This window comes from Perissodus microlepis, chromosome 14 (assembly GCF_051167445.1).
Source record: "Perissodus microlepis isolate ML-2025 ecotype Zambia chromosome 14, ASM5116744v1, whole genome shotgun sequence".
NCBI classification, from domain to species: Eukaryota; Metazoa; Chordata; class Actinopteri; order Cichliformes; family Cichlidae; genus Perissodus; species Perissodus microlepis.
In genome coordinates, this window is record NC_140474.1 from 24,881,839 (window position 1) to 24,908,779 (window position 26,941).

A 26,941-nucleotide genomic window follows, 5' to 3' on the forward strand; every position below is an offset into this window, starting at 1 on the left:
GTACAGTGTGAGGTGATTAGTGTGTGTGTCTGCACATGAGGTTATAGGTTCAACATGTTCCCAGAGGCACTGACTGATTCACATAAAAAAAACATAACAGCACATCCAAATACATATACTCAGGCCCTCCCTGTATTATCCTATGATCATGTGTGTGTGTAAGAGAGCATGTGTGCCTCAGGGTAAACAGATCTCCATTAAGCAGGGCTGACTGTGGAACCTGGATCTTTAGGGACCTCACTAATGAGCAACATGTATGTTAAAAAGGGGTTAAAAGGGCTTCAAAAAACATAGTGGGCGTAGCCTTCTGTAACCACCGACTGGAGGTCAGCTCAGTTACCCTCTCTGACCTGAGCTGTTAAGTAGGGAAGTTGAAGAAAACAGTAATGAGATCAGTGCCTGAGGACAATGTCACCTTATACTCCTCCCCAGTCCTCCCTTCCCTCACATCAGTTCTGCTTCCAGAGCACGTAGGTATTATCGGGCCTTCAGGAGAGATATTTAAAAAGAAGGACATGAAAGTGGTAAATAGGCAAAAACAACCACCCTGCATTAGATGTTTTGATCAAAAAAGAGAGAAAGTAGAAGCATTTACAAAGACTTTCTGTAGCATCCACAGGGGCTACGGCAAGAAACACTGTGCAAACAAAAAAGGTAGCAGTTCTCCTTCCTCCAAACTAATTCTTATACATCAAAGCTCCACGAGGGAAACAATAACGTATGTGACGTGCATTGTATGACCACATTGGTTAGCTACAACTGTAGATTACAATAATAATTCCATTTTCCACTCCAGTAAAAACAGCTGATCCTATTGTTTCAGATCTACTAGGATCCCTCGTGGTACAAACGTGCTGTTCCTACAAGCCAAGACAACAACTACATTAAAAGGCATTAAGTCCTGTAATACCCCTGTTAGAAAATCCATTAAAATTTCAGTTCTTCTCCAAAGCTCTTACAGTCTCAAACCACCCACACACGTACTCGTTGTAGTTTCTCTACAAAATTAAGGTAACCAGTTTCCTTTCTTGTGTGCGAGCATTTGTACGTGTATCCTACCTCCCAGCACGCTGATTGTTATGGCCTCTGTGTGTTCAGCCAGCAGATCGGCCTTGGCTATAGTGGCCAGAGAGAGGTAACTGGACATGTTCCTGCTCAGCTCCCTGTTGCCCCTCTGCAGGAACCGCACAGCCACCGGGACAGCCAGCACCATCACCGAAGGACAACTGTAGTTCTGTTATAGGAGAGGAGACACTAACCGTTAGATCACTCTGTTAAAGACGACATTCTCACAGTAAATATTTGTTTTCTAACATTTTAAGAGACATGCCAGCGACTGGTCAAAGCAGCACACGTCCACAGATAAAATGCTTTTGTTTTTGTAAAGTGAGCATAATTGGCAATCACTGTAACTCTGAACAAGGGGACACAGAGCGAGCGCATTCACAGAGAAATCAGTCTGACTTGAATTAAGCTCACTTCTTAAAAGGAAAGGGCAGCAAAGCAGGCTTAATTTTACAGTCCTGACCTTTACTTCTCATTATCTATAAAGGAGAGTAACAAGATCAGATGCCTGTCCTTTGCTGTTTCTGATCTTTCTGAACAACATGTGCATGGTGTTAACGCTCATTAGAACAGACAGTACAGCCTAAAGATCCTCATTAACAGCAAGCCACGCATCAAATATATTTAGTAACTTGAAACAAAGAGCGCCAGCAGTACTTTCCTCAACCCATGTGATAAGTGCCACAGAGATTAAAACGGGCTATAAGAATGAAGAACAGGGGGAGAGACTGCATTGTATTGAAAGACATATGCACAAGTTTGTGCTCTGAACGCTCACGGACCGCGGGATCGGGATTCAAAATGCGCCAGCACCCTCCAGAGGACAGCTTGATACGAACTTGATGTTCACTGCGGCTCACATATATTTATTTAACACTTGTGAACCCACATCTAAAACATCTGCTTCACATTTGTTTCTATTCACACACCTAAGGCCTCTAAGTCTTTACTATTTATATCTATTTTCAAGATTTATATTTTATGTCTATCATCAAAAACTGCTCAATCAATGATTTGGGGAGTGTAGTCTCTCGCTGTCATGCCTCTGGTTTTCCACATGGTGGCAGTGCAGGCACTGCAAAAACTATTTTACCCACTAATATAAATTGTGTAAACACCTTCACATCATTTATTATCAGGCACCAAAATATAGAAGAATCACCATGAAATGCAGTGTTGGCACTGGAGCTGAGACATTTTAGAGTACAAACTGTTTTTAGTCTGTTTAAAGAGGGACGATCTGAACACTCAGTGTGAAGCCTGTCATGTTTGACAGCTACAGGCAGCAGGCATGAGGTGCCAGTAGTGTTCTTCTTTTGGCACATGAATTAATGTATTGATTTATTAATCTTTCCTGTCATCTTGTACTACACTTCAATGACAACGCACGTCAAAGAGCTCATATGACATGAATCGTCTCTCCTTTTCTCTGAGGGAGTTTCTGTGGGAAAATAAGACAAGTGTCTATAATTCAAAATGACAGGGAGGGAAAGAGAGAACGGAAGGGGTCAGAGATAAAGGTGGATGGAGGGCAAGAGAGGAAGGAAAGAGATGTGGAAAAATGACATGAAGAGAAACAGATTTTTAGAGATAAAGAAAAAGAGAAAAGGAATGGCTGTCCTGATAAGTGCAGGAGCTCGGACATCAGAGCCAGAAGGTGCCGTCAGAGCTGTCAGAACTTTTAACCTCACTTTGTGTGTGTGTGTGTGTGTGTGTGTGTGTGTGTGTGTGTGTGTGTGTGTGTGTGTGTGTGTGTGTGTGTGTGTGTGTGTGTGTGTCTTTCCTGAGGAGTCAGTCTCATTATGGTGGTATTAACCACATTCCCTTTCCCAAGAAAAAAGTGGGAGGGAGAGAAAGAAGGTGGAGGGGAGTCACTCTGCTTTTATACCTTTCAGCACTGGAGGTCTGAAAATGGGGAAGGTAGGTGAGTTTTAAATGTACATTTTCATGCCTCCCCCCCCAGCAGTGATTACATAAAGTATATTTGCTCTTAAAGGGAAACTTCCCCGCTGGAGATCATGTATTATTAATTTTTATTTTAACTCTTCTGCTTGTACCGTTTTGTGAGGGTTTTTTTCCCCTCGTGCACCAACGTTGCCTTCCTTCACTTGTTTTCCCCGCAAAGCCTTTACACCCTCGTGTTTACCACCAATGCTTTAAAGAGCTTTAGCATAGTATTGCTCACGTGCATTAAAAAAAACATGCAACCAGCCCCCAAACTATAACCTGTCAAAGGTCACATGACAAAGAGGAAGACGAAAGAAGTGCTTTTTTCTGTTTTCTTTGCATTTTTCTACTCAAATTTGATTATGCCCGTTTTCTGATGAGCTTGACAGTTTTACTTCTTAGAGAAGAAAACTATTACCAAACCCTTAATAAAACAGCTATTGATGAAGTCTAATGTAGTGCATATCAATGCATCAGTAAAATATGTTATAGCCAAGTGCTCCCAATGGCCTTTTTCCATTCTGCAAGTCTGTGTATTTGTGTGTGAGTATCCTGTCGACACTCATAGTAGCAGGCGGTTCAAAGTACTTTGGCAGTTCTTAATGTGGTTGCAAGTTGCAACTGTACAAGCTATAGGTGTGTGGCTGAGATGAAAGGGAATGTTTGAGTACTTTGCATAAGTCTGAGCCCACTCCTCATTTTTTTACGTTTTGTTAGGAAAATGGAAAATATGTGCAATGAATTATTAAAACTCGTACAAATATATATGGAAATCCAGTATACAAGCCAAAAACAGAGTTTGAGCAATTTTAATGATGAGTGAATATTTGCAGCGACCACCTTTATTATTCAACACAGCCTGAACTCTCTTAGGCAGCTTTCTTGTCATTTTTTTAAGTAGTCTTCAGGAAAAGTTTTCCAGATTTCTTAAAGGAGACTTAAAGCTCTTCTAAGGATGTTTTCCTGATGGTATTAAATGGTGAATCAAAATCTGACGGCACTTTTCTGCGTTCGTCAATTTTGACAAGATCTCTGACACCACTGACTGAAATGCAGCTGCAAACCATGACAGAGCCTCCACGGTGTTTTGCTGATGGTTGTAGACGCTCACTGTTGTATCTCTCTCCTGACCTCCTCTGCACATACTGACAATGATTTGAATCAGAAATTTGAGATTTGGATTAATCCCTCAATCAGACCTGTTGCCACTGATTTTCAGTCCAGTTGTTGTATAATCCAAAGAAAACTTTTGAAAGACTTTCAGAAACACTAAAAAACTATCGCTCAAGACCACTGACAACAAAGTCTGGCCCCTCAGAAAGAAAATTTTAAAAAAGAGGGATGGCTTGGGACTTTTTCACTGTACTGTAAATTTTAAGTTTCATCCCATGAGCACTAAAAGTATCTTGGAGCTAAATACCCTAAGCACACATAATATCCTGAGAGGTTTCTGAGTATGTGTGTCCTTTATGTGCTTCAGATAAAACAAACAATGATGTGTGCATGCGACCGTGTGCGTGTGTGTATACCTGCAGGATACAGCTGGTGATGTCAGAGGCTATCTTAGCATGCGGAGTGTCCTCTGTGTTTTCACCTTGCGGGGTGAGGTTATGCTCCAGACAGGACTCCCACAGTCCCACCAGAGCCGTGCTGTGTCGCTCGATGGAGCCCGTCTCCCTTATGGCTGTGGTGATGCGTGTTATGCAAATCTCCACCACTGCCTGGTCATTGTCATTGGTCAAATAGTCCTGTCAGCCAGCAACAGGATGCAAAATTAGAAATACAATGATAAAGTAAGGACAAAAGCAATGAATTATGCATAAGGGCATAAATAATTAATGGCATCTGCTTTGTAATTTTTGAATAAATACCAACTGTGTGTGTTGGTTGCACTGATCTAAACACATCAACTTACCGGTGAGCAGGAGATTGCCTTAATCTGGTCCAGAGCTTGAGACAGACAGTCTTCAATGTCTGCGTCCTCCAGAGAGAACAGATCACCTGCTCTGGACAGATCCCTCTGGCCGAGCACTTGGCTAAACAGCTGGTGCATCCTTGTCCTGGTTTAGGACCTTGAGACGAGCCTGGGACGGCCTCCGCACAGTTTAAGATCACTTAACTGAGAAAGTCGCTGACATAATGTCTTGAATACCATAGCAACTTTTCCTTCACCTCCTGGTTTTAGAAAGATATTTAAATAGAAGACTCTTTTCTGCCAGGGATGGGAGAAAGCAAGTCTTTCTAAAATGTAATAAAGCTGAAATATATGAAGATTTTCAGGCACACACTTTTATACAGAAAGAAATATCGAATGCATCATATTAGGACTTGATAGTTTTATAATTTTTGTTAAAATCCTCTCCGGCGCAGTCCAGAATCAGGTAAGTTTGATGGGTTTGGCCCAACATTTTTCTGGGTCTGCCTGAGGCCTGTTACCATGGAGACAGGGCAGTCCTTCTGCAGCTGAGTGCTGAAGGAGAGAGGACAAAAAAAGAGAGAGTGAAGGATTAAATTAACTAAAGAGAAGGAAATGCTGGGATCGTCATTTTGCACACAAAATCGTCTTCCAGGAAGAGATCATTTGAAAAGCTGGGAAAATTAATTCGGAGCAAGTCAGAGATACTGTCGAGCATCGGATATTTAATTTTGCATGTGATTTTTGCTCTCCAAAACATCTCAATTAAAGGAGTAGTGGTGCATATGAAACAACATTCATTGCAAGACATAGACATGAAGATTGATACAACTCTTATCTGTTAAAAATACTGCTTATTTTAGCTTAGTCTAAATCCTGGAAACAAAAAGGTTCAGCGTGAATTTCACATTCTGTTTGTTGTACCGATTAAACAAATAAGATGTGCATTAGTTAGCTGCAGGTTAATTGTGTTTTCTTTTAAAAGAACCTAATAGTCCAACCAGTTGAATCCTGTTCTTAACCATGTTATTACAGTTAAAGCGCAGGATTCCCAGTGTAGAGGGTTCAGTTGGGGGCAGTGGGGGTAGTCCTTTAACTAGCTTGTGTATTTATGGCCCCAAGTCCCATAACAACACAACAGTGCAGTAAAAATGTCCATACAGCTGTGACAGAGCTTTGAACCTCATAATGGCCACTGTGCTAGAGATGTAACTGTGTGTGAAAGCTCACCTGTGTGAGATGTAGAAAAGTACAGACTGAGATTCACCATTCTGCCTGTCTCTGGTAAATGGACTGGTTCTTATATAGTGCACTTCTCCTCTACAACATGCCTCTCATTTGGAGAAAAGTTGCTGGGGCAGCATGTGAATGTGGGACTGAAGGTAAAAGCATGTGCTCCACTCCAGAGACCTGTGTGTTGGCATCGCTAAGTTATAGTAAATAAATAATCTTATATCTAAATCTTAGCCAGACAGCATTTAATCATATCGCACATATTTAGAAAATGATAGCAGGGAGCATAGCACAAAAGTTAAAAGGGAGTCCCTGGCCCGCTGCCCAAATCAGAGTCTAACCACAAGTTCTCAGTTAAAGCCCGTTATTTATTAATGCATACCAATACCTGAGAGCAAATTACTCCAGGGTGAACCAAGGCCAGACCAACAAATGGAACCAGCTTTATCTGAAAGAACAGTGCTGATCACACACACAAACACACACACTTCCACTTTTTTCCCGTCACAGTCTGACTAAAACCGAAATAAGGAATAACTAAAATACACACAAAGTCAATGTATTCAGTTTAATACACATTTGGATGCACAATATATATATATATATACACATTTCTCAGTGGCAAATATTTTCCAATATATATCTTTTCCACAGTCATTTAAGTGCAATAAAGGAACTATTGTTCTACACTTGAAATTACTTGACATATTTTTTTTCTTCATCTTTGTCTGTTTAAAAAAAGAAACCTGACTTCACCTCTAAATGCACTTTGTTTATCTGTGTGTGTATTTATTTGACTCTGACTCTAAGCGCTATGTACTCAGACCTAGCTCATATGTACAAATGGCAAATAAAAGTTTTAATCTTTATCTATTGTATTTACATAAGTGAAAACAAAACTGAATGAAAGGCACGTGGTAAGCCTAACACCCTAAAATAAGCAAAGCAGAAGAAAACTGTGCAAAAGATAAATGCAGTTCACGCCCTCTGCTTCACTGACATTAACAACATGTGGGTTAATCGTTTGCAAAGAGCTGCAAAGGTCTCTAAACAAGAAACACGCATTTTCACAGAGGTTTACCGGTCGAGGATGGAACCAGGGCTTTTAAAATGGCCAGACGTTGACCCGCAGGTACACTCAAAGATCCTCAAAGCTAGAGGCGTCACACTGGTACACAAAGAATTAAAAAAAAGAAATAACTTACTAAACTGCAAGAAATGCAATAACAGCCATAACACCGACGTCTTCCAAAAGACCAAGAGAGCGCGTCTGCCATCACATTCTCTCTGTCTTTCTTGAAAATCCTGCACAAGGAGCGACCAACTCACGAATCTGGATGGAGTATTTGGAGTAAAAAACAAGAGGTTTATGATCGGTGTACACAAAAGATGCAACACAGCACCAGCACCGCTGACCCCCAGCAAAATCCAGTTTAAAAGGACGAGTAAAGTCAGGATGTGTGCTGCAGAGGAGAGCTTTGGCAGTTTGTATCTCTGCCCTCTTTTTAGCGGCATGAGTAAGTTAAAACATGATAATAATATGTTGCATATCTGGTGCAACTCTAACTGTTATACTCTACACTATAGCACAAATAATGCATTATAATGATTGGTAAAGTAAATAAAGGTAATGAGTCGAACAGAATACACAGTGTCCTGGTGTTATGAATGGAGTTCAAAGTTGTGGTAACTGAAAAGTAGCATGTTAACCATTTACTTGCATTACTGTTACTCTTGTCAGCTTCAATTAAACATTAAATCATTCACACCGGAGCGACGCCGGAAGGGCAAAGGATTACATATGCACACGTACACATATACACACCCACTGAGACTGCTTCTAAAAGTGTGACATATCACTGGCTTAGCGCTCCTTATTTTCTATACAGAAATGTAAACACGTAAACGCGCTGCTGTTCTCGCCGTTGTCGCTGCTTTCTGGGCGGTTTGAAGTATTCGCGCACGCCTTCTTTCTGAAGCAGCCACCCGGCGTGTCTGCTGCCTGTGATCACGATGACTTTGCTCACAGCAGAACTCTGCCTCCTTTGAGAGGACGAGCAGTTAAACATATGTATCTGTGTCATTTTCTGCTTCCTGCACCAGCTTCCCTCTACAATCAGACATTGTCTCATCCTCGCACCGTTTCACTGAAAGCCACACTGGAGCGAGCCCAAGCCAGACCAAAAGGAACGCACAAAGCTGACCACTTGGGAGGCCGTTATCTGTCCTGCCAAGCCAGCGACGGCCATGGAAACCCAACCATTGCCAGGATACCACATCGGGAATTCTTACTGGTCCGAGCTGTGGCTTTGGGACCGAAACAACAAAACAGCCATAAACACAGAGCAAAGAGGTTTATCTGTCACACAAAGACAGGCCAACACACAGCTGTGAAGGTGAATAATCACAAGCTCTTTCTGTGCAAGGAGTTCCCAAAAATACAGTATGAGTGTGTTGTTATTTACACTGTGAACATATACTCCTGTACACTGTGTATTTCTTAACTTTTTGATAAGGATGTACTGTATGACATAAACACTTTCCTGGGAGTGTGTACAGCCATTCAAGACTAATCCCACCAAGCACCAGACATCAATGGATGACATTTTCTGGGCTAAATCTGGTCAGCTAGTCAAAGCCTTTAAAAATATGCCCCTTCACATATAAATTTGTTCAAAAAGTGAAAGCTGAAGAGTCCTCTTTGCAGCGTATTGGAAAGACTAATATTTAACAAATGTGCTTGTGCTATTTGTATACATGTGGCTACAAATTAGGGCATCTGAGAAAGAAGGTTTTGAGTATAAACCCCCTGGTTGGTTGGTTGGTTGTAGGCTTTCTGTGTAGATTTGCATGTTTTCCTTGGGCTTGTGTGAGTACTCAGGTTTCCTCCTACAGTTCAAACACATACCAAATGTCAACATTGCTTAGAGGTCTTTTCGGTAAGTTTTTGCTCAGTGGGTTATGGTCTAATACACCGGTCCTAATAAATAAATTGTAGCTTCATTTGGACTAAAATGTCCCCTTTTTGTGTTTTAAAGACATGATGAGCATTCAGAGCTGTAGAAACTGAATTATACTGCAATATCATGTGTATCTAGCACAAACTGTATATAATAGGTGAATGTAAGCTGTGCATCTGAACAGCATTCCTGCATTCCTTTTAATGGCCAGTAGGGGATGATTATTCAGTTTGCGAATAAAAAAAACAAAACACAGTTTTAGAGAGAAAATTAAATGACTCATCACTTAAATTATGAACTCAGTTAACAATTTCTTAACTGGTTTTTTGTTTACATTGCTAACTTGATGTTGTATTTAATACAACATCGCAGTTATTTTGTAACTAATGTCCAACGTGGAGAAAGATGTTTCATCAAACAAACTTTAATCCGTAGCTAGCGCTCACTACGGTTTGGGCATGCAGGTTCCTCAGTCAAATCTTCAATCTTTACATCTGGTTTACGGATGTTACCAGAAATGATTTCTACAGTGCCATTTGGCATCATAATTGTGGAAACACGACAGTAGGCAAGGGGGCGGCATACGGCTGTAAGTGTTGTAGTCTAGCATTAGCTCTGCTCCAACTCATCGATATAAAAGGTAGAGTCAGCTATGGAAATACTGGTGGGGTGATTAGGGGATGATAACTGACTCACAAACTATATAAAAATTATGTTATTGTGTTTTATTTAGACTAAGAGAGAGAAAATACTACAAATTTAATAAGTTGGCTATAAGACCAGCACCCAGAATTCAAGTTTCTGTTCACAGTAACAACATTCACAATGTTATCCTTCTTATGGTATTCTGAAATGCACTTTACCATTTAGTTTGAGACAGCTGGCACTACCGGTGTGAAATCAATTTTGTTCCATGGGCTAAAATAGCTAAAACTGTGCCAACATAATGACACTGTAACGTTAGCATCCTACTCGGCAACCATCCTAACATTTCAGTCTGTGTGTGGTCAACAAAATGTAAAGTTAACATTTTAAATAAATAATCTGCCACCCCATTGATGTGTCAGTATATGGAATGATCATTTAGGCATCAAACTGGGAGTCAAGAATCATGTAATACTACTGGTGTTGGTACCGACTGCTAAATTTCTGGTATCCCTAATCTGGTTTCAGAAAACCAAACATGGCAGTAGCCAAAATCTTAGACTCAAGTTTTTACAAATGAATGGTGGATAAGTCCAGCTTTAAAATAGAGTCTGCCCAGCTTACTTTCCCCAATAATAACTAAGACCGAAAAAGAAAAGAGGCATGGGAAAGAGATGGCAACGACCAAAGAACACCAAGGGGAGGAAAGAATGAGAAATGGAGGAGCCACCAGACCGAGTCCCAGACTGAGAGAAAGCTGGAGATGGATTATGTTTCCATTAGCCCAGCTTTATTCCACCTGTGTGCCCAACAACCTTTACATACAGCATACGTATGCTTCTGTCTCTCCTTACTAGTGAAATGCTGTGTTATGTAATGTATCCTTTCCTACTCTTACTATGTCACAGCCCACCTGAGTAACTGAGTAGCAGTGTGCATGTGCGTGTGTGTGTGTGTGTGTGTGTACAAGCAGAGAAAAAAAATGGGCCTCAGGAATTTCAGTTCTTTAATAATCAGCTAGTTACTATTAATCACCAAGCTACGGCTCAACAAGCTTAGGAATGCAGCCTTTGAGCACGCACACACACACACACACACACACGCATGCAGTCATATTTCTTTCACAGGACATTACATTACCTTAAATTTATCAACCTCACACTTAACCGTCACCCTAAAAGTTTACAGTGCAGGAATAGATGCGTCTGCACATATGAAGAACACAAATTGTAGTTCCACAGTTAACAACACACAGTGAGTTGTGTCTGTAAGTGTCTTGTTGTTGGTGTGTTGTCAGTCTTCCCCAAACCCGTTCTGATAAGATAAATGATTCCAGGGAAATTCAAAGAAATAGCGCTCTAGCAGGTACCCACATGTTGAAGGCAAGCTGGGTGCCGCTGGGTGAGGGGTACCAGAGGGTGCGTGCTTGGGGAGGGCAATACGAATGTTAGGGGGTTATGTGAGGACAATGGGCCTCTCCTTCTTCCTTGCCTCCACCACTGGCACTACTGTCTTGATTCAGTACACTGCGAGGGGGAGAGAAAACACTGCCTCTTTTGTATGGCCTATGAAGACAGACCAGCCCTCCCTCTTTTCCCTCCTCTCTCCCTCTGCTCAGTCAGCCCTGTCTTTCTGTGTAATGTGCACCTGCTCGGCCTGCAAGACATCGCACACACTCACACAAAAACTTGAGAAAGGAGCTGTGGGGAGACAGAAGAGACTATAGAAGAAAGAGCCTGCGTTGTGCATTGCCTGCATTCATATCAGGCTGAGCGTGAATTAAGAAGCTGCATGTTGAAGAAGAAAGAAAGATTTGGTTCGTCAACCAAAGTTTAACTATCTCAATAACGACATTAAGTTGTACGTGTTCATGTTTACTTCATTTGCAAAGCACAAGTCAATGTTTGCTGCTTACGGTGGTTGTTGATCAGAGCGTATCCTGACGAATTTGGCCAACTCAGTCAAAAAAAGTTTAAGATGCCATTTTGCTTAGATATTCCTCCCACAGTTTTCCTAATGAACATTGAATGAACACATTTTTATTTATACAGCAAAACCCAGAGCCTACAGCCACAGAGGTGTAGACAGACTATTTTTCTATGAAATGTATTCAAATGAAATGTATTTTATTGATTGGTATGCGTTGAATTTAAGCTTGATTTAGACTTCTAAGGAAAATCTACCTCCTAATTTACAACATAAAGAAGCAAGCAGGAAACTCCTTCGAACCCTACACCACAACCTTCCACGCCATTCAGGTCGTCGCAGTCCGGGTCGACCCGACACAGATGCATTTCTCGGGAGGTGCACAGTCATCATTTGTTTATGCAGATATGAGTTCCAGTGCAAAGGTACAGAATGAGGACTCGCATAACCAAAATGTACATAAATAGATACAAATTTATATTAAAAAAAATTGGCCATGGTTGCTAAAATTATTATTGTTTTGGCTTACAATAAAACTACTATGTCAATGGGTGAATTGTGTTAGTGTGGAACAACTGCCATAGAAAAATGTTATCCCTCAAAAAGTTGTGGTGGAAAATGTAAATCCAGTTCTAAGAATGTGTGTGTGGCCCACACTCATACAACCTTTTGCATGGGGTGTTTGGAGGGGGGGGGCAGTCTTTAATCCGTGCTGGCCGTGGCCACTTTTGGTGATCTACTGCAATCTACTCCTGTCTGGCTGGACCAGTGACTGCTCAACCAACGAGTGACTACGGTGACTTTAATTTATACAATTAAAGCAAACAAATATCTATTCAGCAAATCTGAACATCTCAAGTCTCCAGCAGTTAACAGGAGTCATTTTATATTCTCAGTTTTATTTACATTTTTACTTTTTATACTTTAAATGGTGAAAATACGGCTTTTTTTGTCCTCAAAAACCCTTCTGCCGTATCCGTAAAAGACTGCACCTTCCATATTGATTACTTGATTAAAGTCTGGTTAGTTAAGTAGCTATTCTATAACTGGGCCAATCAGTTATGTAACTGATGCCTTGGATTGAATTAATAAGTACGACGAAGGCTCCCCGAAGACATCTGTGGAAATAGGTCCACACTGCCGCGGAGAACTGAGTTAAGACTTGAAAGATAGACCCCTGAGGAGCCTACTGTAGAGGTATTGTATTATATGTGAATCTGTGTGTGTGTGTGTGTGTGTGTGTGTGTGCGTTTGTGCTTGTGTGGGACAAAGGGGAAAGTTCTCCATAATTTATGTCCTGCAGTTACGCAGCTGTGGAGCAACGATTGGGAATTACAGTATGATATGAGCAGGAGAAAACTGCTACAGTGAAACCCTGATGAAAGGAAAGATAAAGAAAAACAGAGAGTGAGCGAGCGAGGAAAACACGGGAGTGAATATCTTACCATCCCTACAGAGAGCGGTCACTATGGGTGTGATAAGACAAAGCAGACCACAGGAACACTTAATGTGACACTGATGGATGTCACACCAACTAAAGCAAGGAGAGCAGATAAAGTTAAAGCATTCAGACACACACAAAATCATTTCTGCATTTATGTGCCCTTCACAATTTACCCACATTGGCTCCAATCTACTTTAAAGGCGGTGTTATACTTTACACATCTATGAGGATGCCATTGTCTGAATCCACACCCACATTAACTACATTTTGTCACCAGAGGATGAATGTGACAATCTCCGTGGCTGTCCACGTGCCCTTCGATGTCTGTGAACCACGCAGACATCACACTACAACTACTCATCTGTGCGCCACGGACGAGTGAGTGAAATCCCAGCGGCTGCAGGATGATCTGTGAGCTCAACAGTTTCAGAGTCATTGTAGAGTGTGTCCTGGGGCCGTGGCAATGAGGAGGGAATATATATCTAATCAGCACTTGATCATAATGTCAGCTGAAATGACCATCATACCATGCCACTGAGTATTTCAGAAACTGCTGATCTGCTGGGAATTTCCCACACAACCATCTTTAGGGTTAAGATAGTCTCAAAAAGAGGAAACACCCAGAGAGCAGGAGTTCTCTGGATGAAAATAATTCCATTAACCACTTGTTACAACAAAGGTGTACAGAAGAGCATCTCTGAACACACAGCAGAAGACCACACCCGGTGCCACTGCTGTCAACTAAGAACAGGAAACTGAGACTACAGACTGAAAAAGTGCTGCCTGGTCTAATGAGTCTTGATTTCTGTCATCATCATGTCAATATGAACCAAAAGCTAAGACGAATGTTTCCAGCACCTTCTTTAGGCCAATTAAGATAGCTCTGAAGGTGAAAGTGGCACAACCAACTACAAACAACCTGTACCTAACAATCCTGTGTGTCACTGATGTCAATAATGCACTGAAAAAAAAGATATTTACACCCAAAATGATTACATGTAAATTCCCGTTTAATTTTGTTACATAAGTGCAATGTAAATATTCAATATAATGGAATCTGGTCAAATGAAATGTACTTTTTTGGCGTACATTCAGTTTATGCCAAGCATATTTTCCTTACTGATTAATTATTTGAACAAATAAAACTTTGATTTTTATACACTTCATTTGCATTTTACTTCAAAAAACATTGTGTAATGTCTAAAAAGTACAAGACTTTTTTTGAGTGTATAATCATTTCAGATATTGTTGTTTGTGTATCTTGTTTATGTCCGTGACCTCACAAACTCGTTTCTCTGTAGCCTCATAGTGAGCAGTTGAGATAACACAGTTCAAACAATAAACCTCAACTGATAGTAACAAATACCTTTTATTGATTCTAACATTTCGACGAAATGGGCCACTACACTACTTATTGATTGTGCTGACAATTATAAAAAATAATGGCTCCTCTGATAATTAAATAAATGGATATTATTAACACTCATCATGCTGTTGCTACATTATGCCAAAAACACACAATCTCTGATTAAAAGTTAGTTTTCTGCTTTTGAGTAATCACTTAAACTCTCATTTTCAGCCTAGAAACTTATTTTAGGACTCACTGTGCTACATTCTGAAAGTGAAAATAATTTAACTTCTAGACAGGTTGAAAAAATGAACACATCAAAGAGAACAAAGAGCCTCTATAGACTAATCTGAGTTGAGCTCATTCCTCCTTCCATTTTGTGTGTTTGTAGTCGTGTGTGTGTGTGTGTGTGTGTGTGTGTGTGTGTGTGTGTGTGTGTGTGTGTGTGTGTGAGCCCGAAATGTTCTCTGCAGGCATAACTGTGTCAAATAGCACTGAATCCACCCTAAAGAGTGCACGTTTGGGTTGGGGGCTTCTCTTTTTTCTCTGATTTGGCTCTGCTGTGCTGCGAGACTCATAACTGCTGAGAGGATTTCCACAGCAGAGGGGGAGCAGTGCTGGTTGAAAATGTGCATTACCGCCACACTCAGTCAACTAACACTCATGCACACTTTCAAGACCATTCATTATTCATTACTCCCCGCTGCCTTCCACAGCCCGAACTCGGTCTCGTGCTCCGAGCTGAGCGGAAGCGTGCTCCGGACTCAGCGTACGGGCCTGACTCAGGAGTACCGACTGAACGCTTTCACAGCGTCATCAGGACGTGATTCTTATTAGAAAGCGATTGTTTAATGTGTTTCTAAACTTGGAAGTGTTGTCATAACCTGCATCCTGCATGTTATCCAGGCTTCCTGTTTCCTGAGTGAGCAGAATGAATAGCAGAAATGAGCAATGAAAGTTGGCTTTTACTGTCATATATAATCACCTACAGTATGATTTACAGATGAGGAGCAAGGAAATTTTTTAAATCAGCTTTTCCAAACAACCTAGTCTTATTTTATTTACTTACATTATTTTACTTTGCACGTAGAAACGAAATCAGCAATCCCGGCTTATTCTTCTTGGGCAAATTTCTCCAGCTCCTCCAGATTTGATGGTCTTCTGGCATGGATCTTCAGGGCTTTGTGCAGGCCAGTGAGCTATGTTAACTTTGGTCAGCAGGAGCGACGTATGTTTTGGCTCGTTGTTGTGCTGAAGACAAAGGGATGACTCAGATCCAGTTTTGCTACTGACTGCTGGAGGTTGTCACACGTCCTTCTTTCTTCATGATTCCTTCCACCTTAATGAGATTCCCAGTTTTAGATACACTGGAGCATCTTCACAGCATTTTGCTTCCATCACCGTGCTTCACCGTGGGGATGGTGATCTCTGGATTGTACGGCTCTCCCTTCTTTCTCCAAACAGCTGTGGTTTCGTCTCATCTGACCAAAGGATGTGTCTCCAGTAAGCATAATCTTTCTCCAGGTCGTCTTTGACATACTTCCGTGTAACTGTCTTCGGCAGAAGTGGAATTTTTCTTGGCCTGTACCCCCTCCTTTGCAGGGTTCTAGTGATTTTCTTCTTTGAGACTACAATTCCTGAAAAAGTCATTCACTAATGCCCTGGCAGTGGTTCTGTGGCCTTTAGACACATCTCTCACAAGTTTTCTTTCCAAAGTCTTGGAAATCTTTGGCTTCCTATTTCTGACAGGCTTGTTGTACACTATGTGGCTCTCTTTGAATTTTTTGATGATACTTTTGGAAACTGTGATGTTGTATAGCCATCTCCTGCTTTGTGAGCATCAACAACTTTTTCTCGCAAGTCTAAATTGATGTGTTGTGTTTTTGGCATGATGCTTTCTCAGTGACAGCTCAAACCCTCGCTAAAGTTTTTATACTTTGTGCAAATAGCATGCTAACCCTGAATTCTAATTAGATTATACAGGCATTGTGCATTACAAAGTTAAAGCACATCATTGTACAGCAGTGGTTTGTGCTGTAGCTCAATGAAAAGCTCAGGTTTTCAGGTGGGGTAAGATTTTTTTAATGACATATTTGTTATTTTGCACAAATTGAAATAATTGATTCTTTCTAAAGAAATTGATCATGTTCAGAAATGCTATGTTAAAATTACTCGCTCTAGTAAAAAAACAGTTGGGAAAATTTCGATTAAAAACTTTTTCATAGCAAGGACTAATAATTTTGTCCCGTAATCTGCTTCTCTGTAATTAGTTTCCTAAAAATATCCAAGGTAATGCAAAGCTGTTGAGCAATATAACTCCAAATAAACTAAGGTCTGCCATCATGAACTTAAAATAAAACAGCGTACCTTAAATTCTAAATAATAAGCAATATAAGTGTCATGAATAAATGCTAAATCACACAAATACAAATATGTATTTCTTTGTTATTATATATACGTTATTTTATTTTAGAAATATTATGCACAAAAATACTAAGAGGTTAGTTCAAGTTCATACAGTGAACGATAATCTCCTTCCTTCCTGGGACATCAACATCTGTCTGAAGTCTGTGACCTTGAAGAGTCCCCCCCCCCCACCACACACATACACACACACATATACACACACACACACCGTCTGTATTCACACACAAATACAAGTGAAGCAACAGTATAGATCTGGATTTGAGCGGGGGATTAGGGGAAGAAATGCACAGACTAAATGTGAGTAATGCCACTGAACTTGCCTTTCAAGCTCCGGGAGCACATTCCTTTGCATGTAACCCTGAGAAACAGAGAGGCACTGTGACATCAAAAAATGTTCAAAATGTTCAAAAGATGAGGTGCCACGCGTCCTTCTAGGATACACTACCTCCCCCCAAAATGACCACGCATTTAGCCCGGAATTACTGCGAGTGTTTACGCGCGACAGCCCAGGAAAACACCCCCCATATCCACTTGCGCGCTCCCCCGGGTTTAGTAGTAGGCTATCTTTATCTGAGGCGTCATGGATTCTGGGGTATCCTCAGTAAAGACAGGAAAAAAGTCGGCTTAATGGGCGACCAGAAAGTGTGTGGTGCATCCACTGCTTTCAACTCGTGCAGTCAACTTTCCCGACATCAAGGAATGTGGGTGACATATTCCCGTCTCTTATGACAGAGAGCATGCAACAAGAAACCCCCCTCCCAGCAGCCCGCTTCGTTTCCAAACACCCACGGACTCGGACAGCTTACCTGCTCCACGCAGCACGTCGACAGCACGCGGACGCTGACTGTGGATCCTCGCTCAGTATCTTCAAACCGCGCTCCAAAGCCTCACATAGCAACACAAATAAAAAAGCCCTGCGCAGATCCAGGTCCTCTCTCAGAGCAACCCTCACTGTCGTCCTCCTCGGTCACCATGGGAAAGCGCGCCATCTTGCGGCCGATCGGATTGCGCGGAGCAACAGGTGTATGGAGGGAGGGACAGGTGAGGACGCTGCGTTCAGAAGCCCTCGGAAAATTATGGAGATTATTTCAAACTCAGCTTCAGTGGTTAAAGCGATCTTTAAACAGGACTCGCTTTTTGTGACACGATTAGTTAACCCAATGGTTCATTTAAAAAAAATAAAAATAAAATAATGCAAAAACGAAACAAAACGAAACAAAGAAATCATATGGTTTTCAAGCGTCAGGCGTGGCCAAGGTTATTATAGTTAACTAAAACTAAACACTAAAACTAAATGTGAACAAATCTTTTCAGTTAACTAAAATAAAGATAAAAACTAGACTTTTGAAAAACAAATAAAACTAATAAAATTATTTAGTGAACTTGGAAATCTAACTATAAAAATATAGAGGACACATAAGTTAGTTTGGCTAAAAAAAATAAATAAATAAAATCTTGTAACACCTGTACTGATTCTCATTCTGATTCTGATTCATACAATAAAAGTAAATACTAAAACTGAGACTGAAACAAACAGAAACTAAACTACAATTCAACACTTTCAAGCAATAAAAACTAATCTGAAATGCCCATATCGGATTAGAAATTAAGTGCCAAATTGTACTTCAACTGAAACATATTACAGCATATTATTGGTGTTATTACAGGTGGGTTATTATTAGTTGTGTGATGATGGTTGTATTGTATATGCTGGTGTTTACATTAGTTTTTGATAATATAAAAATGTAATAAGGAAGAAAAGGCTTGTAGCAAAGGCGATATAGTTTTTCACTGTATTGACGTCATTTCATTCATTCATTGCTCTGGTCAGTAGATGGTGGTATTTTCCCAGGCATCGCGTCCGGCGTGAGACTTCATTTTGCGGTGCCTTCAAAATAAAAGCACATGATATTGTCTACTTCATGGAGCGATACGTGAATGAAGTACATGAGAAATGAATGGGAACTATTAACGTCAAAAATATGTATTTGTATATTATACACGAAAATACATTCTACTGTGGCATTTAAATAAAAACACACATGACTTTTGCTATAACGTATGTTGTTTTCGTAAATACGTACCTGGGTACAACTTTGAAAAAATGTTTTCTACATAAATATGTACAAATTAAGTATCCCAGTTTACAAAAAAAGAGATATTATTTTTAAATTAATAAATAGCCTGGCATTATATTGTAAATTTCTCAAGCAGTATTAAATTGTCCTCAAAGAGGATTTTACTTTGAATTCGCACCGGATGTTGCATCTTATCCTGGCCCGCTTCACACTGGAGACCGCTGATGGTGGACGGAGAAGCTATCTGTAATCTTTTTCAAAGGGCTTGGACGTGTGAGGATGCTGGTGAAGTTTGTACAAACTAGCAAACAGCCTGGAGTGTTTTACGAGTCCGTTTTAGTCAGGTGAGCGGTCACTGAACTTAATTATGTTTTTTTGTATGTTTGTTTGTTTGTTAGCATCTCTTCCAAATCCATTTAAATTAGCCTGAAGCATGATTGCGTACACATAAACACCACAAGTGGCTCTCTGGACAGCTGTGAGCGTGGGTAGGCCAGACTGAGCGTGCACCATGAGCAAACTTATCGCTTACTGACGTATTTTTTAAAATGTAGACGTAATTACTGATTTGGGATGGACCTAACACTTTATGTTCTTTCCTCTGTACCTCCCACAGTTTTCTTTGTTCGTTTTGCTCACTGTCTGTTTTATTTTTCTGTTTTTCAGACTCGAGAAATGACATAAGAAGTCTGTTTGTACAGGCAGGTAGTGGTGCCACATAAATCTGCTTTCTCCAGGCTTTAGCTTTGTTGACAAAACAAAAACACACCCAGGCTACTTAGAAAGTTGAAGTAGGAGGAAAAGGAGGAGGAGGTAGAGGAAATCAGTCTCTCCTCATGGCCAGCGGGCGTTTTCCAGGCAAGAGTGCAGATGTGGCCATCAACAACTGGACTGCTCCATCTCAGGGCAGACCGCTGTGTGTCAACGGGACACCATGGATCCTTTACCTGCTTGAGGAATGTGTGGACAACATCTGGGAGTACTGCAGCGTTGTGATAGGACTCATATCCATGTTCTGTTTTTTGTTGTCCACGATACCGTGAGTAATTACTTTGATTATTGTCGGCTTATCGTGCAACCAGCTCAGCCAGTCAGAAATGTTAACGTCTTATATTTGTCTTTAATCTGACTTGCTGGGTCTTTCCAGGCAGGTCTATGAGGCCTATCGGAATGGAAAAGTAGAGGAGGCCATGTCTTTTGGGTTTCTCGTCTTCCTCCTCAGTGGAGACCTGACCAGCTTCGCTGGATGCTATCTCACTAGCCAGCTGCCCATTCAGGTGAACACAGACAACTCAGCCTGGCTGGTTGAGGTCTGCTGGCTCTGCAGTGTGAATCTCTATCAAGATTTTGAAGGGATAGTCATTATCCTGATACTGCTTTTCTTTTTTTCCTTTTATTTGACATTTCTCTCTCTTGATTTGTCCCACTTTCAGGTTGTCACAGTGGTGTTTTACATCTTCACTGACCTGATTCTCATCTCCCAGTTTCTCTACTATAAGATCAAAAACAGCTCCAGCAGAAGTGAGTCCTGACATCGTCTCTGCTCTTAGGTTAAACCGCTGGCAAAGCATGATGCCTGGTTTAAATACAGCACTGTGCAGAAGTCTTATAACTTAAAGAAGTGATGGGTAACGCATCACTTGTGCACTTGTTATGTGGCATTTTCCATCACAACCATCTCAGGGGTTTATAGAGAATGGTCCAAAAAACAGAAAATATCCAGTGAGCAGCAGATGAATGGACAAAAGAGATTGTTTCGAGTACATAAGAAGACAAATAAAATAACCACATTACAAACAACACATGCAGAAGAGCATCTCTGAATGCACAGCACATTGTACCTTGACGCAGATGTGCTGCAGCAGCAGAAGACCACACCGAGTACTGAGTACAGAGCTAAGAACAGGAAACCGAGGCTACAGTTTACATAGGCTCAATAAAACTGGACAATCGCATTGTGGTCGTGCAGCAGACAAATCTTCAGCAACTGTGTGATCCTATAGTGTCTAAGAATGTGTAAGAATTCAGGCAGTGCTAATGGCAAAATGGGGTGAATGTCTAATTACCTCCACCAAGGAGGTTGTGTTTTTGGTAATGTTTCTGTGTGTCTTATTTATAGCTCCAAAAGTTTTGAATGAGTTGTGCTAAAACCTTGCAGGGGTGTAGAGTAGGGTTTAATATTATACAATAGTTATTCAAATTATTTATATCCAGTTATCATCCGTTACCTATTCCTACATAATGTTTGTGTAGTCTGAGTAAACATCTGTCGTGCTGCCCTTATCTGATTTGCACTGCTCTGCAAACTTCATTGGGTAGTAATCTTAATTATACTGTTGCCTAAGCAGGACTGAACCTACAGGTACTGTTTTTGTTGTTGCAGGATACGTCTGTTACTGAGTTTGTGTGTGTTTGTCGTTTAGAAAATCCTGCGCTGAAGTGGGTGTGCTTCATGTGGTGTGGCGCTGGGACATTAGCACTCCTGGCTTTACCCAAGCTCATTATAGACAACGGTTCACATTTAAACACTCAGGTAGGACGCAAACACCTTTCCACTTGAGATTACCCACTCTTCCGTAGGTGCAGCATTAACTCTTTTCTCTTTATTTCACTGTTCTCTTACCCAGAGTCCAGCCAGCTCCAAGTCAGTGGAAATCACTGGTTATGTATGTGGATATTTGGCATCTGTTTTTTACCTCTGCTCCCGTTTTCCACAAATCCATAAAAATGTAAGTAACTTTTTTTTTTTTTTTTGAGTCACTTTATTCTCAGAAACATGGTTTGTGTGTTTGGATTGGAGGTTTGTGGAAAGCTCAAATTACTATGTATGAGTTGGTCATAAATGGGGATGGAGAAGATGGTGAAGTATGGATATTTGTGAATACTGCATGTGTGTCAAAATGAAAGCCAGGCGTTGAAGACAATGGCGCTGTTGTGCTGAAGAAACACATTGGCTTGATTGCAGCGATTAATCACCAGAGGGGATTGTCTCAGTAGCGTGCCAGTGCCAGAGAGACTTCTGGGCACAAAACATGGACTCCCATGATGTTGTAAATCATTTAGGTCACTTTTGCCCCTGTGGAAATGTAAACATGTTAGAGCACGTCCAAAATGTCATTCCAAGTCTACAAAACAATTAAAACTGTTGCTGTTTAGGATTTCCTTCAGAGTTTCTCTCACATACACTCACTTGTTGCCTGACATTGTTGGGGAATAATCAGCAGGATATTCATACTCTGCTGCCAAGCACTTGAGCAACAGCAGAGTGTAAAACTCCATTTTATCTTTCAAGGTTGAAATGTGTCTTTGGTTTCTTAATATTGGATGGATACTGCCTTTCCTCATCCTTTCAGTGATAGATGCGATGAACAAAGCCAGCCTGTTTATGTGAAGCACACATGCTTCCTGCTGTTTGTTAGTAGGATGAATTCGCTGTTGGCTGTTATCTCTTTTGGGGATTTGTTGATACCCATAAAGCACTTCAATAAATCTAGTCTTATCCTTTAATCTTGTTGAGGTTCTCTGTGTCTGTTTGTTTGGAGTGCAAGTCCACTGAATTGAGATTAATGTAAGTGAAACAACATGTACTTAACTCTTTTTTTCATTAACAGTGACTCTGGGTTTTTGTGGGGGGGGGGGCTTCATGAAACCAGGAGTTGTTGTCACAGGTGGTGCTATAAAGAGGCCAGGAAAAATCCAACTCCACCAAATTAGCACTAAATTACGCTTGTTGTTTAGTTGTTTAAATTCCTTTTTTCTTCTTTTGTGGTGAGGTATCCCAGCAGACATCGAGGCAAAGTTTAAACCTTCACATAAGACATCGTTACAGGGAAAGTTGCCATTTTTATCCGGCTGTAGCTGTGGGAGACCAATCAGACAAATGTTTCTGGCCATCCCTGCTAACAATAAGAGTCGCTATAAGCCCAGTGTAAGACTGCTGTGGTGCTTCTTGTTTGTCTGTTAATTATCTGTTAACTATTCTAGTTCCAGCGACAGTCTACAGAGGGCACCTCCTACCTGCTGTTTGCCCTGGCCATGATGGGTAATGGGACGTATGGGCTGAGCGTCATAGTTGTCCTTCCGGCATTGAAGGGCTCCAAACAGAACTTCATCGTCAAACATCTGGCCTGGCTCATCGGCAGCCTGGGAGTCCTCATACTCGACTGTTTTGTATCCTTCAAATAATAATAACAAGCCCAACTGTACAAACTTAATGCAAAATCTGACCTGATAAATCATAATAGGGTAATATTGCTTGTAATGTTTTTGCGTGTGCAGTAAATTTAAAGCATTCAGCATGCTGATTTTGTCCCAACTTGTGTACAACCCCCATTAGAAAACAGTTCTCTGAAATGTAAATAAAATAAATGCAGTGATTTGCAAATTTGACAGTAGAACATGTCAAATGTTTAAAATGGTTTATTATTTACTGGAAAAAATAAGCTCAATTTAGATTTTAATGTCCATGTTTACCACTGTGTACCATCCCACTTCAGCACCTGGACTCTCCTACTGTGAAACTGCTGTTGTGATGGCAGCAGCATGTGGTTTAGCATTTGCTGAAATCTGCTAGGACTTCCCTGAAAAAGACGTTGGTCCCTCTACTCCATGTTTTCCCAAACAAATTTGAAATCTTCTGACCACAGAACTGTTTTCCACTTTGCTTTAGTCCATTTTAAATGAGCCTTGGCTCAGAGAAGACCGTGTTCATATAAGTCTTCTTCTTTGCATGACAGAGCTACAATCTTTATTCATGAATATCATGGTGAACTGTGGTCAGACAGTGATTTCTGCAAGTGTTCCTGAGCCCATGCAGTGATTTCCATCACAGAATCGTGTTTTTAATGCAGTGCTGCCTGAGGGCCCAAAGATCAAAAGCATCCAGTGTTGATTTTCAGCCTTGTCTCTTGCACACAGAGATTTCTCCAGATTCTCTGAATCTTTTGATGATGATACTTAGACGATAAGATATTCCAAGTCTTCACTATTTTACACTGAGTAACATTATTCTAAAATTCTCTCATAATTTATAGACAGATTTTAGTAGGTTGGTAGGTTTTCAGTGACTTCAGCCTTAAGGTCAAGGTCAGAGGTAGGAAAATCATGATAACTTGAGAACAAGGCGACGTAGGATTTTAACATTCATACCATAGGTGCGTCTGCTAAGAGGCTGAGGGGTAGCACGGGCTGCTGCCAGTATTTTCATTTCTGAGAAACGCCAGTCTCTTAAATGTTCTTTTTATACCCAATCACGTTGCTATTCAACAGGTTTTCATCCCAATGTGTAACATACCAACGACTGTGACAAATCGTTACTATGTTACGTGTTCGGATGCGTGAGAGCAGGTTGGAATGAACCTACACGTGTGGAGGCATGACAGCGGGCTGACATGAGTCTATAAATGTGTTAAGGTTAGGGCTGGAATAGAAAGCTGCTAAGTCATTGCTTCGAAATGACCTCAAATTTACTTAACATGGTAAATTTTCTCAGTTTCAACATTTGCTATGTTTTCCATGTTGTGTTGTGAATAAAATATAGGTTTATTAGATTTGCAAATCATTGCTTTCTGATTTTATTTCAATTTTACACAGCGTCCCAACCTTTTTGATATTGCAGTTGTAAAATGTCTGAACTTACAGTGTCCATACAACCCTTGACCGAATCAGGTAACTGCCCAGTTCGTCATGTACAGGAAGAACATTTCTGCCAAAAGCAGTGCGCTACGCCATATCCCAGAGGTGGAACCTCTTCTGAGTGAGGAAGAGGAGCTGACAGTGTTGTAGGACAGAGATCAAACACCAGCAGCGATTGGACTATCAGTCTTTGTTTGGAGCTCTCAGGGGTTGCTGAACATGAGTCTCATTTTCTTTGCACACAAGAGGACAATCTCCTGTTTAGTGTGTTAATAAAGAAAGAAAGAAAGGAGGTAACAGTTTCCTTAACACTGGAGATTAACTACCAGTTTAGAAGCTCTTCCATAGTTTCTCTTTAGTCTGGCTTGCCTGCATGACTTGGGTCATTTTTGCACTTGCACCTCTTGATTTTGTTTATGGATGGAAAAACGATATTTAAAAGCAATCAGTGAGCTTCCATGTTTAAAATAGGGCTCTTAAAACCAATTAGTCATTTCTAAAATGAAACCTTTGCCAATATCTGCAGAACCTGATGTATTAACATGTTTTTTAAGATAGTAGGTATCACCACCAAAAGCCCACGAAAGCAAATTTTCCAAATACTCCCCTAGTAAGCACAGAAGTGTGGAATTACATTGGTCTTATCTCACTTTGTGGCCCTGTAGCTAACCCTTTACAGCCATACGAGACAACGCTGGGATAAAAAGAACCAACTCTGATGTTTTAATGCGAATCTGATAGTGTTATATAATGTGAAAAGGATTTTTAATGTTTAAGGACCAGTGGATTTCTTTGCTTTGCGTTCTCTTTGTTGTCCTCCAGGAGAAACAGTGTGTACCCTTTAAAACTGTTAATAGTCGTAATATAAATGCATTGCATAAACACATCGCTGTTTTTCAGCTAATGTGAATCAGATTGTTAAAGTAGATAATAACTTAAGAAACTGTATTTCTTAAAAACAGCAGTTGAACTGTTTGTCCAAGTCCCTGATTATGACCTCCCTGCAGATGTTCTCTCTTAAGTTTCCGTGTGCTGGCATCGTCTTTTTAAAAATGTTATAATGTTTATTAAAAAAGAAAGAAGACGCGTTCAATGACGTTATCTAAAAATAGGAGCATTATAAAATTAGTCCACGTGTCTAATCTGTCATCAGGTTTGTGGGAGAGAGTATGCTCTTGTCAAGCCAAATTTATTTGCATTATTTGGTAGCGTGTCCTTATTAGCTTCTTTACAGTTGTTTCCAGAACTAATGCTAATTGAATAGATGACAACAGAGGAGAGAAAGGGAAAAAAATGGTGTACTAATAGATGAGTAGTTTCATCTTATGATTATATTTTTTGTAAGTATTGATTTAGACTAATGCTAAAAATAGTAATAATAGTCTTAATATTATTAGTTAATTCATAGTAAATTAGAATATAATTTACTAGTAACTTTCTTCTGACAGATGGTTTTCTCATACAGTATGTATGTGGCACAGTCACTTTTAACCTGATCATCTGTTTAACTTCAGTTCTGCAGATTTCTCTACCTCAGGCAAATGTGGGCGTCTTTTTGTGTTAAAAAACAAACAAACCATTAGTCATTAGTCCCAGTACTAGCCCGAGAAAATTAATTTGCAAATATGCAATAATAACTTCTTCACTAATAATTCAGTACTTCTAGTGATTTATTGTATTTTCAAAATGTTCCTGTTTCTCTGATTGTTTTTGTATTGAATATATTATTAGGACCTTTTGCTGCTACAGACTGTGGAGCATGTATATAAGTTGTTGAGATGGGTTTATTTTATTTCCTTTTTTAATCTTCCATTGTGTTGCCTTTTAATAAATGTGTATTGTGCCAAGTTTAAATAACTCCATTGTATCTTTATAAAATATACTATGTACTGTTTTGATTGAAAGAATTTGGTCTCACATTTCACATCAAAGTTTGAAGGTTCTGTCTTTGAGTCACAGAAATGTACAAGTTTACAATGTCCTCTCAATCATGTCCGTAGTTTGCTGAACGAAACTGTGCACCTCCACAGTGGATTTTAAATCCAAAACTCGAGATGCGATTGAAATGCAGGCTTTCAGCTCTACTTCAAGGGGTTTTATCAAAATGTTGCATTAACTGTTTATGAATTACAGCCAATTTTATGCACAGTCCTTCATTTTCACTGACTCAGAAGTATTTGAACAAACAGACTTTGCTAGAAAACATCCAAAATAGCCTGAAGTAGCAGTTCTGGGAGAAAAATACAAAAAAAAAATATTTGGACAGAAAAACAACACAAATTTATACCAGAATTATGGAAAGAGGCAAGTATGGAGGAA

The 26,941-nt window shown here is 40.3% G+C and overlaps 2 protein-coding genes across 5 annotated transcripts in view; one reads left to right on the forward strand and one right to left on the reverse strand.

Moving 5' to 3' along the window:
* Nucleotides 1–17,972, reverse strand: part of veph1 (ventricular zone expressed PH domain-containing 1) — an 86,377-nt gene extending 68,405 nt beyond the window's left edge. For 2 of the 3 annotated variants that reach the window (XM_084949878.1, XM_084949877.1), the window contains exons 1-4: nt 17,717–17,972; nt 4,928–5,482; nt 4,542–4,760; nt 1,060–1,234 (exon numbers count right to left, since the gene is read on the reverse strand). In XM_084949878.1, coding sequence (XP_084806004.1) covers nt 1,060–1,234; nt 4,542–4,760; nt 4,928–5,065 — 532 coding nt within the window. In that variant the 5' untranslated portion in view covers nt 5,066–5,482; nt 17,717–17,972. The remainder of the gene's footprint in view (nt 1–1,059; nt 1,235–4,541; nt 4,761–4,927; nt 5,483–17,716) is intronic. The other variant, XM_084949876.1, reaches the window with a different exon arrangement.
* Nucleotides 17,973–19,146: 1,174 nt separating this feature from the next.
* On the forward strand, nt 19,147–26,479 carry LOC146374013 (lysosomal amino acid transporter 1 homolog). Of its 2 annotated transcripts, XM_084949885.1 has the most exons (8): nt 19,147–19,332; nt 19,655–20,027; nt 20,136–20,265; nt 20,422–20,509; nt 21,412–21,521; nt 21,616–21,717; nt 22,973–23,158; nt 24,656–26,479. In XM_084949885.1, the coding sequence occupies exons 2-8, from the start codon at nt 19,825–19,827 to the stop codon at nt 24,770–24,772; spliced, it is 936 nt and encodes a 311-aa protein (XP_084806011.1). In that variant the 5' UTR covers nt 19,147–19,332; nt 19,655–19,824; the 3' UTR covers nt 24,773–26,479. The 2 variants fall into 2 exon arrangements, with proteins under 2 accessions (XP_084806011.1, XP_084806013.1); XM_084949887.1 differs by lacking the exon at nt 19,147–19,332 and having other exon boundaries at nt 19,843–20,027; nt 20,140–20,265.
* The last annotated feature ends 462 nt before the right edge of the window (nt 26,480–26,941 follow it).

Bases quoted from the DNA above. Each gene is read 5' to 3' on its own strand.
- LOC146374013 (XM_084949885.1), top strand. From the start codon at position 19,825: ATGGCCAGCGGGCGTTTTCCAGGCAAGAGTGCAGATGTGGCCATCAAC. The intron at 20,510-21,411 runs GTGAGTCCTGAC...TTTGTCGTTTAG, and splicing joins CAAAAACAGCTCCAGCAGAA to AAAATCCTGCGCTGAAGTGG. The intron at 21,718-22,972 runs GTAAGTAACTTT...TAACTATTCTAG, and splicing joins TTCCACAAATCCATAAAAAT to TTCCAGCGACAGTCTACAGA.